Consider the following 13,227-nt stretch of genomic DNA (forward strand, 5'->3'; position numbering starts at 1 on the left):
GGAGGCTCGGGAGGAGTGTTTTTGACAGGATTGTTGCTTTTTTGTAAGAATTTAATTTACAGCCAATTTTTCCTATCTGAATGTTACTTTTGAAATTCGCCCTGTGATAAGGACTAACATCTGTTTTCTGTTGAATGCTACAAGGAGGCTCTGCATGGGGCTGAGTGTACATAGACCATGTGAAGCCATTGTTGTTCCCTTCTTTTTTGTCCTCTTGCCTAGTCCATTTGCCACATGCCATCCGGCAAACAGCTGACACCTATCGGCTATTGTGGGGCCCGGGCCTTATTGTGTCTAGGGCTCTTCTACGCTTGTCCTGTGCGATGTATCGGAGGCTAAGACTATATAAACGGCAGAATCAAAGACCACTCTCATTTCTGCATTTGCAGAGGAGTAACAGACTGTTACGCCAGAGGGTCTGATGCTGCTAAATATAATCAGAATCTAGACGCCGTTATTTGCCTTTTTCTCGGGAATGTTTGTGTTTTCGATGGTAATTCGCAGCGCAATTATGAAAGATATCTGCGCAGTTTAGTTCAGTGAAAGAAACTAATGCACAGCCATTTGGCAGCTTTCCTTTAAATTTGCACATTAAATTGGTTCTTGTTAAATATATGCAAAAAAAAAAAAAAAAAAAGATGTGGTTTGAAGCTTTTACTTTTTTTTTTTTCCCCTTGCGCTTATCAAGTTTCAATGTGTTCCCACAGCCTTCCTGGAGCAGAGACCATGATGACACAGCGTCGACTCGTTCTGGGGGTACGCCAGGACCTTCCAGTGGGGGGCACACGTCGCATAGCGGAGACAACAGCAGCGAACAAGGTAGGAATACTGAATATTAAAGTTTATGTACACAGCTGTAGCAAAGCTGATTATGTTATGTTTGTTTTTTTAAAAAAAGGCTGACTTCACACATATAAGTTTTGGTGCAGTTTTTGTATTTTTTTAGGAACGTCTTTCGTTTACTCTTTTGGATCCAAACTGCTAAAAATGCTCCCAAAACTACATTTGTGAATCCAGAGTTCAATAACCGTGTCTTTTGCAGTAGCATAAGACACAAGGTAAACTTTTTGTTCAAGATCAAAATGCAAAAATAGTTCTAAAAATGAGATCCAATGCATTCGTTTTAACTGTGGTTCAATGCAAAACCATCGTTCAGATCTATGTCATCCATTGACAAACTCAGCTCTGCTACCTGATAATACAGTAGGATTGCGTCCTAAATAATACGCACAGTGTGGCCATTTCTGACGGCTATATTGCCTTTTTATTGCTTTAATGTTGATTAGTATCTTGTTATTTTGTTATTTCTTCCGAAACTTGTTATACAATATAACTCTGATGGGAAAATATTTAATTTTGCCGATTTGCTATTGGTAAATCCCTTGTTATATGTGATTAGTGCACTATTGTTCTTTGTGTGGGAACCAGACCCCTATGAATGAGAAAGCTCTACAGATGTAGCAGAGCTGAATCTGTTTCCTATCATTTTGGCTGCACTCTGATGAATCAGAGATAGGCTACATTCACAAATTTGTGTGAAACGTCTGATTTTTGGACCCATAACAGTTCAGGAAACTATACACGTATTCCTGAACATCATTGATGCACATGTGAGATCTGTGAGATACAGAACAGGTCCTATTCCGATCCATGTCTGCAGATCAGACTCAGCCATACAAGTCCGTGGCAATCCGTGAAACACAGATCCAAATCGGAAATCAAATTAGTTTCCGTTTATCAAAGATTCATTGCTTAGTAATCAATTTTAAATTAATACAAAAAAACGACGAGAGAAATTTGTATTGGCTTGCGTACAAACACATTTCTTCAATGAAAAACAACAAAAAAAGAAGCGAGTGAGAAAATGGTGGATATAGCTTGGTTGACATCTGAAAAAAAAAAAATGTCCGTTTCTTACGGATGGTAAAATTCACACAGACATGTGAATGTAGCCTAAAGATAATTCATTAAGTTTTGCAAAAGTCTAAAGAGGGTCGTCTACCAGGAGAACGGAGTTCTGCTACATCTGGCCCACCACTTTTTCTTCTCTAGAATTTGAATTCATTGTGGATGAGATTAATCGCGAGATGATAATTGCATCTTCTTTTAATGAGACGATTTCAGTTCTCTGCCTTCTGCAGCTCTTTGAATTTAGATCCACGTAGATTTTTTTTTTTTTTGCATTTTTCACTATTGCTTATCAGTATGCATTTGTTTTTAGTGGACATATGGAGGTATTTAACGTCATTCTTTAAATTGTTCACGGAGTGTTTTGTGCTATGCTCTTATCCCAATGATTCTAGGATATACCATGGAAAGTGAGCATAAAAGTGCATCTATCTATCTATCTATCTATCTATCTATCTATCTATCTATCTATCTATCTATCTATCTGTCTGTCTGTCTGTCTGTCTCTCTGTCTGTCTGTCTATAGTTCGGAGGTGGGGGGTTATATATGGAGTTATGTAAGTCACATACCTTTCAAAAATAGAACTCACCTAGGGCGGTTTGTATTGGCCTTGGGCCAGTAGTACAATCTTGGTGTATGGGAATTTGTGAAGCTCTTATTTACATACTATATTTTATTTCTGCTACAATTTTATCTTTATTTTAGAACTTGCTGATTTGTGTATTTTTACTTTTTCATTTCCGCCAAACCTAGGTGTGGTAGGTGTAACTTCAATTAAATATAACTATCTATAAAAAAAAAAGTTCCTCGTCATGTTTTTCTATGGCAGGATAACTTCCAATATGCATTAATGAGTTAGCAGATGTTAGTACCTAGTTGTTCATGTCTTAGAGGCTATGTGCACGGTCACAAGAAAATTATAAAATTATAGATTATTTTATTTGTCTATACAGCTCTTATGGAGACCTATGTGTGTCCATGGTTACAGACTACAAACAAACCCTGTTTGCAGTCTGATCCTACAGTTTTGCAGAGGTGTAGACGCTTGGATTTCAATGGAAAAATTCTGAATGGCTCTCAAGAATAAAACATCATTTTAAAGAAACACTCCTCCTCCCATCAAAGTTTTTATCCTCATAATATATTGCATTCATCATATTATATAGCACTGTGTACTTACAATTGCTCATTATGCCCTTCTACCCAGTTAATTCTTCTCTTTTCCATTAAGCTTTTTGCATCACATGATTAATAACAGACTACTGTAGTAATGAGCGAGTGTGCTAATTAACCCAAGCATGCTCGTGTCCTAATTGAGTATTTTTCGGTGTGCTTGAAAAAACAATGCTGGAGTCACCACAGCTGCATGTCTCACGGCTGTTCGACTTCCAAAACACATGTAGGGATTGCAGTCCCTGCATTTGTTTCAGCTGTAGCGATTCCAGCATTTTTTCGAGCATTCTAAAAATGCTCGATTAGGACACGGGTTAACACCTTATGCGAGCACGCTTGCTCATAATAATAATAATCTTTATTTATATAGCGCCAACATACTCCGCAGCGCTTTACAGTTTAACAGTGTCAAACACAACAGACATAAGTAACAACGTTAACAATACAATAATTAAAGCGAAACTCCATCACTCCAGAATATTAGAATCCTTCTTAGCGCTATGTAGAAACAGGAAGTCTATTTTCCCTGTATAAGTCATCATTAGAACTACAATTCTACATCACTGCAAAGTCCCTGGCAGTGGGGAGGAGCAGAGCAGCTGAGCCAGGAGTTGAAGAGATGGTGGAGCTGGACTGCCAGGGACTTTGCAGTGATTAGTAGAAGAATTGTAGTTCTAATGATGACTCACATGCAGGGGAAATATTTGTACATAGAGCTTAGAAGTATTCAACTAGCCTGTTCTCGATTTCATACATCTAATGGAAAAGAGAAGAATGAATTGGGTAGAAAGGCAAAATGAGCAATCACAAGTACACATTGCTAAATAATGTGATGATTGCAATATATTAAAAGGATAAAATCTTTGATGGAAAGAGGGCTTTTAAGCATTTTTCTACTCTTATATGACAGGCAAAAAATAATTTCTTGTACCTTCCCCTAGGCTCCAAATGACCTCTAAAACCCTAAAGCCGGGGTCACACTTGTGAGTTCAATGCGAGAAACTTGCGTGAGTCTCTCGCATCAATACCGGCACTGCCACCGGCACTCAGACCGGAGCGTTCAGCTGCATAGAAATACATGTCGCCGCACACTCCGGTCCCGAGTGCCGGCGGCAGTGCCGGGTATTGAGGCGGGAGACTCGCGCCTTATTCTTATGTCCCTAGTAATGTGTTGCTCCAACACCCTCTGCCCCATCTTCTTACTATCCTATAGACTTTATTACCCCCAATGGCTCTAATGAACTACCTAGCCCCAAACCCCCAAACCTACCAATTCATCCCAAAACCAAGCAAGGGTTAGATAGCATCAGTTTATACTCTGCTTTTGTAGCCTATGAGTTTCAAATGTGATATGATCCCTATAAAGCATGATATACGACAAGCTCTATCATTTATAGACTGCTGATCAGATGCTTAGATGATGACGCCTGACATACTGTATATAGCAATGATTGTGCTATAGTGCCCAAATACAAGAGACCTTAGTCATGAGTGTTCAGGAATTCTCTTAGTCTCACTTGCTCTGGGCACAAATCTAAGCACAGGCTCATGAACATACGGTTAATTTTCTTTGAAAGAGACTAGTTCTACTGTAAGGTTTTTGGGAAGTCAGCAGGAGTCAGTGTACGAACGGGAGTTGGCGAAATATTTCAGCAATGAGCACAGCCTACTTGGCACTAGGAGGCTTAGCAGTCATTATGTCTCCACAACATGGGGAGCGGGCGGCTCATGGTACCAGCCTTTAGGGCCTCAGGTGTGGCCTCGGGGAGACTTTCTACTCACTTTAAGATGCTTCTCATACATATTTGCATGCTCTGCTAGTTTTGCAAATGTTATTTTAGTGCTATTGTATTACAGCCCTAAATTCACCGTGGCAATTGCTGACAAATATTCCTGCAATTTGTCTGGAATCAATGAATTCTTACATTACTATGGTAGTAAAATGTGTTGTAGAGTTAAATAGAACTTCCTGACCCTTATACATAAAATTCTCATCATATTATATGACACTGACCACAGCTTTATTATCAGATTATTGATGGAAAGTGACACTGCCTATGGAAATTAGCACGATCTATCTATCTATCTATCTATCTATCTATCTATCTATCTATCTATCTATCTCATATCTATCTATCTATCTATCTATCTATCTATCTCTCTATCTCATATCTATCTATCTATCTATCTATCTATCTATCTATCTCTCTCATATCTATCTATCTATCTCATATCTATCTATCTATCTATCTATCTATCTCTCTATCTATCTATCTATCTCATATCTATCTATCTATCTATCTATCTATCTCATATCTATCTATCCATCTATCTATCTATCTATCTATCTCATATCTATCTATCTATCTCTCTATCTATCTATCTATCTATCTATCTATCTATCTATCTATCTCATATCTATCTATCTATCTATCTATCTCATATCTATCTATCTATCTATCTATCTATCTCTCTATCTATCTATCTATCTATCTATCTATCTATCTATCTATCTATCTATCTATCTATCTCATATCTATCTATCAATCTATCATCTATCTATCTATCAATCTATCTATCTATCAAAAAAGCTGCTCTTTGCCAATAAAGTCCACTTTATACTGGTATTATGTACAGTGCTACTTTTCTTTTGTATATATCATGGAGTCTTGCTGTCCCCATCTTTTGCATTTCACAGTGCTGTTCTGATGTTTCTTTTCTTTCTTGCTTGCTTTCTTTCTTTGTTCCCTCCTTCCTTCCTTCCTTCCCCTCCCCCTACTTCTCTCCCACCCTCTCTTCCACTCTTTCTTTCTTTCTTTCTTTCTTTCTTTCTTTCATCTATCTATCTATCATCTATCTATCTATCTATCTATCATCTATCTATCTATCTATCAATCTATCATCTATCTATCATCATCAATCATTAAGCTATTATCTATCTACCGTATCTATTATCTATCTCTACTGATCGATCTATCTATCTGTCTATCTCTATTGATCTATCTATTTATTTATCTGTTTCATCTATCCATCACTCTATCTTTCATGTCTGTCTGTCCATCCATCCATCTGTCTGTCTACATAACGATCTACATGTGTGTATATATATATCTATATATATCTATATATAGATATATATAGATATGTCTGTATATTCTATCTACTTATCTATCTACAGTATATACACATAGATCAATATGTAGACAGACAGATGGATGGATGGACAGACAGACATGAAAGATAGAGTGATGGATAGATGAAACATAGATAAATAAATAAATAAATAGATAGATCAATAGAGATAGACATATAGATAGATGATAGATAGATAGATAGATAGATAGATAGATAGATAGATAGATAGATAGATAGATAGATAGATAGATAGATAGAATATGCAGGATCTTATATGTTTCTGGCATGTGTAAGTGCAGCAAAGTAATTGTTAAAATATTTAGGCAATATTGGATCTTTTTTTATTTATGAATTTATAATGCAAGTTTGAAATAAAACAGCAACAATAATAACTATAACTACTTCTATGAATTAGTTATATAAATGCTAGAATATTGATAATTCTAAACGTTAATGTTTAAAAAAACAAACAAAAAGACTATAACATGAAGCCAGTTATATTCTACTCACTAGTTCCTATGTATCTATAGCGTATTTGTTCTATCCACTAATTTTCATAAAATTTCACAAAAACACATCCTTACCATCTATTTGCTTCACTACCACCCATTTATATCATTCAGACTTTTTTTTTCTATGTATGGATTTTTCATTTGGGAAATGTATGTGGCTGTTATCCAAGCTTTACAACCACAAGGCCATTGGAGCATGGCACTGCAGCTTCCTAATGGAGATCCTTGGCAGCAACCTGTAATTTACTTTTAATATGAGGAGGAAATGAGAGGTCTCTGGAAATATAAGTAATGTTCTCTCATACAGGGGGAGAGTCTATGGGACAACGTGTAATATGCCCTTAGCAATAAGCTTAATTAGAGCGTAATAATTATTTATATATCTATCTCCAGTATCTATCTTTGCGCTTCATCTATTTTCTAAGTAGTGAAGAAACAAATGGGTTAATTGTTATTATTATTTATTTATATAGCACCATTAATTCCATGGTGCTGTACATGAGAAAGGGGTTACGTACAGGGTTATAGATATCGTTTAATTCTGCGCTGCCGTCCTGGAAAGGATGAAGGATGCCAATCCGAGTATAAGTGGTTTATTCGTCAACAAGATTCGATTGTGGCTGTCCTGAAAAAGGAGTTGCATACTCCGAAACGCGTTGAAGAATAAACCACTTATGTTCGGATTGACATCCTTCACCTTTTCTTCCACGGCAGCGCAGAATTTACCCATTTGTTTCTCCACGACTTATACATTCATCTCCTCGTGAGTCTGCAGCATCCCTAAGCATCATCAGTGGTTGTGTGCACACAACCCGACCAGGTGAGCACAATTGTGTAATTCTTTTAACATTGTTACCCAGATAAGACCCATATTTTGCGCTTTGTCTCCAGTCTTTTCCCTCTAATTTCAGTTTTATCTGTGTCACTTCCAATAATGTATCTCCAGTTCTATAATATAGCAGCAGAACCAAATGATATTTGATCCCCTCCATATTTCAAAAGTTTTCTCCCAAACTGGTTGCCCCAGACTAATGCTCTCCTGGCTGGAGTAATGTTGTGACTAACGTCTTGGATTGTTTAGTTCCCAGTCAATGAACTGGAGTTGCTTAGTGATAATGTGCAGAAACCTGAAAGGTTTGGGGCTGGGTTAGGCTTCTATTTGAAGAGAAGTTAAAAGTTTGATCCAGATTAAGTCCTACTCTCCAGGGGCCGCAACCTAAATCTCCGAGCTAGGTCAAACGCACATTCTGTTTAGACTCTAGGAAGGTTTGGCCTGTGCTACATTGTATCTTGAAACTAGACACTAATATTCTGGTTTCCTTCTGAGAAGGCCAAAGAAACAAAGTTACTATTTTTGAATAACTTTTAAGGTCATAACCAATAGATGTAAAATCAGCAGGACATAAGCCGCCGCTTGAAGTCTCGCTGTTTTCAGATTGGGATTCCGTTCTCCTGTAATGATTATAGCAGATTTTTGCTAAGGATCCATCAAGGATACAATGCAAAATGTTCTGTTTCTGTACAACATACTTGCAGGCTCAGATCATTTCTCATACTGGTGAGGGGAATCTCAAGGTGGCTGTTTCAATCCTGCCGGACGGAGAAGAAGAGGGGAGCGGGGGAGGTGAAGGGCCACAGTATGTTCCAGTTGACTGAGCAACGATTTATATACCAGCTCTCCTTTTTTTTTTTTTTACATGAACACAAGGAGTAATAACTGCACAGAGCTGGGTATTCTGGAGCGGCTTTCTATCTGATGACTGATGTGATAGGGTGGAAGGAGCTCGCTGATTGGACAACTTAATGAGCACATTTCGCAGGGGGTTTGGGCTCCAGTCCCCCTTGACCTTTGCCCTTTATTGACCAAACTGACACTTCATTTTTCACATACTTCCAATTATGGCTTAGCTTAAGTGTCGCTCGGCCTCCTTTATTTCTTTTCTATGGATGACTTTGGAGCAGTTTGAGGCTGCAGAAGATATTTTAATTTGAGAAACAAGCAATACAGGTTTAGGAGGTAATATGAAACTGCTGGTAGCTGCTGACCCTAAGAAAAGCGGAGACTGGTTGTGCTACATATTCCAAAACTTCAAATATACGTTAAATAGATACAGTAATTATTATTTATTTATTATGCTTTGCTTTTATAGCACTATCATATTCTGCAGCGCATTACAGACATCATCATCACTGTCCTCATTGGGGCTCACAATCTAGATTTCCTATCAGTATGTCTTTGGAGTATGGGAGGAAACCGGAGAACCCGGAGGAAACCTACGCAAACACGGGGAGAACATGAACTACTTGCAGATGTTGTCCTTAGAGGGATTTGAACCCAGGACTCCAGTGCTGCAAAGCAACAGTGCTAATCACTGAGCTACAATACGGTGCTAACCACTGAGCCCCTGTGCTGATAGATATGCTATGATAGATAATAGATAGATTTATATGAGATGACAGATAGATAATTGATAGATAGATAAATTTATAGATAGATAATAGTAGGATGGTTAGATAGATAGATAATGGATAGATAATAGAGGATGGTTAGATAGATAGATAGATAGATAGATAGACAGATAATGAATAGACATCTTCTTGATGGATAGATAGATAATAGATAGATTTATATGAGTTGACAGATAGATAATAGATAGATAGATAGATAGATAGATAGATAGATAATGGATAGACATCTAGATGGATAGACAGATAATAGATAGATTAGATGATAGATAGACATATGAGTTAGATTGATCGGCAGACAGATATACATGAAAGAGATAAATAGACAGATTAATTGAAAGATAGATAAATATTTATAAACAAAGTTTCTTTAATTGACAGAAGTTGGAATACTCTATATAAATTGCTGCTACAATATGTAGCTTACATAGACTGGCATACGACTGTTGGCTGTGTTTTTCGCAACAGCTGGCATGTGGTCCACTTCCATGGTTTCGTCCTATAGCAGAATACTAAATACTGTGACATACTTCTTTTTGCTACAATATGGAAATGAAAGAATATGTAAAATGGCAAAAGAGAGATTCTGTCTTTTCGGTAAGGTGACCTCTGTTACCCAGTAACTGCTTTACTTATGAGCTTATTAAAAACTAAAAAAAAAAAAATGAGCTTTTCATACTTCACAGGCATTGATGTGAAAATGAGCCGTCCTGTGAGTAGTTTTCTTGATCATTTTTAGAACAATTGATTGACTAAAGAGCTCCTGTCATTAGTTGACATTGACTGATAGCAATTTGTCACAAGCTCCGAAGGTCATCCTGACGGCAGAGACTGTGGCTTGTCTTTGATTGACCTTTCCTGATTTCACTGATGCCATTATCATGTGCTGGTTTTTGACATGATATGACCGCTTGCCGAGAAGAGACATGATTCAATATAACTGTTGTCTTATTGTTATGGTAAATACATTTGGTTCTTGTCAGCTTCAGTGCCGGGTCACAAAGTAGCAGGATATAAAAAGCAAGTCCCAAAGTGTGAGATAAGTGTGGATGGAAAGATATGCAATAGAGAATCTAGCAATATTTTTCTATTATAGGAATTATACATAATATTGGAGGATTACAGACAAGGAAGTGTTCAATTCCCCTGCAGTGCCCCCATAGGCAGAAAGAAGAATTACACATTTCCGCTTTAAATCGATAGGCTTATGATTTAAAGCACAGGCATGATAGGACCCCAGAGTGAGAATTTACTCTTATATCTTTAATTTTCAAGGATTTAGCCTATATCGTGGTTAGTTTTCAATACATGGTGAAAACACTTCAATAAAAAAAAAAGTTATGTGCAAATGACAACTTTTTCAGATGGATTCCACTCTGAATTTTGCCTAAAAAAGTGCTAACTAAGGGCTAAAAAGGGTGAACATAGGAATTTTGATGTAAAAATGGCTTTCCGTTCATATGCTCAGTTTTTGAACGCCTTGTAAGGATTTCACTCACTCAGCTGCGACGGCTGACACTCAGGAGACGTGTTCCTTTAAAGTTCACTGGGTTTATTGCTTCATAAACCATGTGGCAAATAACAGAAAGCAAAATGGGCCTTTGGTTCAGGCAAAGAAAAGCAAGTGTCCAGTTCATCCGGCTCAGTCCTGAAGCCGTAACACACTCAGGAGGGTTTCACCTCCACACATACCTGCTGTGTAAAGGATTAGCCAGTCTTATAAAGAGCTAACCCCACCCAGTAACCCATCACATGATTAGCCATGTGGTCTGACATTACCACAGGTCCTGAAACACATATACAAGATTATGTGCAAGAAAGGAATACTCCGGGCTACATTACAGCAACCAGGCACTTATGTGGCACATACCTCCCATCGACTACAAACCCTTTAGCCATGCTACATACCTCCCCCCTCTGCCTAAAGCCGTGGGGCTTGGCACTTTCCCCCACTAAACAAGGGATTCTCGATAGGGCATCCGCATTACCGTGCAGCTTTCCGGCCCTATGTTCCACATGGAAACTGAAGTCCTGCAGGGCTAAGAACCAACGGGTGACTCTAGCATTTCTTCCTTTCGTTTCTCTCATCCACCTAAGCGGGGCATGGTCAGATATCAGTCTAAATTTACGTCCCAGCAGATAGTACCGCAATGTGTCCACTGCCCATTTTATGGCCAAGCACTCCTTCTCAACGACTGAGTAGTTCTTTTCAGATGAGGACAGCTTCCTACTCAGATAGAGAACAGGATGCTCCTCCCCATGTAGTTCTTGGGAAAGGACTGCTCCCACCCCAACATCTGAGGCATCTGTCTGAAGAATAAACTCTTTCTTGAAGTTTGGGGCCATCAGAACGGGTTGCTTACACAAAGCGTTTTTCATTTCTTGGAAGGCTGACTCTGTTTCTTCGGACCACTTAACCATTACTGATTTTGTCCCTTTTAGCAGGTCAGTCAGAGGCGCAGCCATCGTGGCGAAGTTTGGGATGAACCTCCTGTAATATCCCACGATTCCCAGGAAGGCTTTAACTTGTTTCTTGGAAACTGGTTTTGGCCATGTATGGATTGCCTCCACTTTATTGATTTGGGGTTTTATTTCTCCATGACCCACTATGTATCCAAGGTACTTAGCTTCTTCTTTACCCAAGGCGCACTTCTTCGGGTTTATAGTAAATCCGGCCTCTCTTATAGCATCCAACACCGCTTGGACTTTCTCCAGATGACTCTCCCAGTCCGGGCTAAAGATGACGATATCATCTAGGTACGCAGCAGCGTAGGCCTTATGGGGTGCAAGGACTCTATCCATAGCCCTCTGGAAGGTCGCCGGAGCTCCCTGTAGGCCAAACGGCATCCGGGCATATTGGAAGCATCCATCAGGTGTCGAAAAGGCCGTCTTCTCCTTGGCTTCCTGTGCCATGGGGATCTGCCAATACCCCTTTGTCAAATCCAAGGTGGATATATATCTGGCGTGCCCAAGCCTTTCGATGAGCTCATCAATACGGGGCATGGGATAAGCGTCGAACTTGGAGACTTCATTCAACTTCCGATAGTCGTTGCAAAACCTCCACTCTCCATCAGGTTTTGGGACCAGGACAATTGGGCTCGACCAACCGCTCTTGGATTCCTCAATGACCCCAAGCCTCAACATACGCTCCACTTCCTTGGAGATAACTTCTCGACGAGCCTCAGGAATACGATAAGGTTTCACATTCACCCGCACATGTGGCTCTGTTAGGACCTCGTGCTCTATGACCTTCGTGTATCCTGGCAATTCTGAAAACAGGTCCCTGTTTTTCTGGAGTAACTCCCGGCACTGCTGTTTCTGGGTCTTTGATAGCGTCTCTGCTATAGTAACCGCTCCAACCTCACCTTCTGGGTTGCTTAACAATGACGGAGTTGCTGTCGGCTCTCTATCTTGCCATGGCTTGATGAGGTTGACATGGTAAACTTGGAATGGTTTCCGTCTTCCTGGTTGGTGAATTTTATAATTTACCTCACCAAGTTTCTCGACAACCTCATATGGCCCTTGCCATTTGGCCAAGAACTTGCTTTCCACCGTTGGAACTAACACAAGAACTCGGTCTCCCGGATTGAACTGCCTCACTCTTGCAGACCGGTTGTAGACCCTGGCTTGAGCTTCTTGTGCTTGGAGAAGGTGTTCTTTCACGATAGGCATCACCTTTGCAATCCTCTGCTGCATCAGGGCCACATGCTCAATGACGCTTCTGTGGGGTGTGACTTCGGCCTCCCAGGTTTCCTTGGCTATATCCAGGAGTCCTCGTGGATGTCGGCCATATAGAAGCTCAAACGGTGAGAACCCTGTGGAGGCCTGTGGAACTTCACGAATGGAAAACATCAGATAGGGTAAGAGACAATCCCAGTCTCTACCGTCTTTCTCTATAGCTTTTCTCAGCATGCTCTTTAGTGTCTTGTTAAACCTCTCAACAAGGCCATCTGACTGGGGATGGTACACCGAGGTCCTCAACTGGGAGATCTTCAGGGCTTTACATAACTCCCTCATCACCTTGCTCATGAA

The 13,227-nt window shown here is 39.4% G+C and overlaps 1 protein-coding gene across 4 annotated transcripts in view; it reads left to right on the forward strand.

Moving 5' to 3' along the window:
• MEIS1 (Meis homeobox 1) overlaps window positions 1-13,227 on the forward strand; it is a 217,087-nt gene that overhangs the window by 42,292 nt on the left and 161,568 nt on the right. For all 4 annotated transcript variants that reach the window (XM_069768726.1, XM_069768724.1, XM_069768723.1 and 1 more), the window contains exon 7: window positions 708-819. In XM_069768726.1, coding sequence (XP_069624827.1) covers window positions 708-819 — 112 coding nt within the window. The remainder of the gene's footprint in view (window positions 1-707; window positions 820-13,227) is intronic.

Source organism: Ranitomeya imitator, chromosome 5 (genome assembly GCF_032444005.1).
Source record: "Ranitomeya imitator isolate aRanImi1 chromosome 5, aRanImi1.pri, whole genome shotgun sequence".
Classification (NCBI taxonomy): Eukaryota; Metazoa; Chordata; class Amphibia; order Anura; family Dendrobatidae; genus Ranitomeya; species Ranitomeya imitator.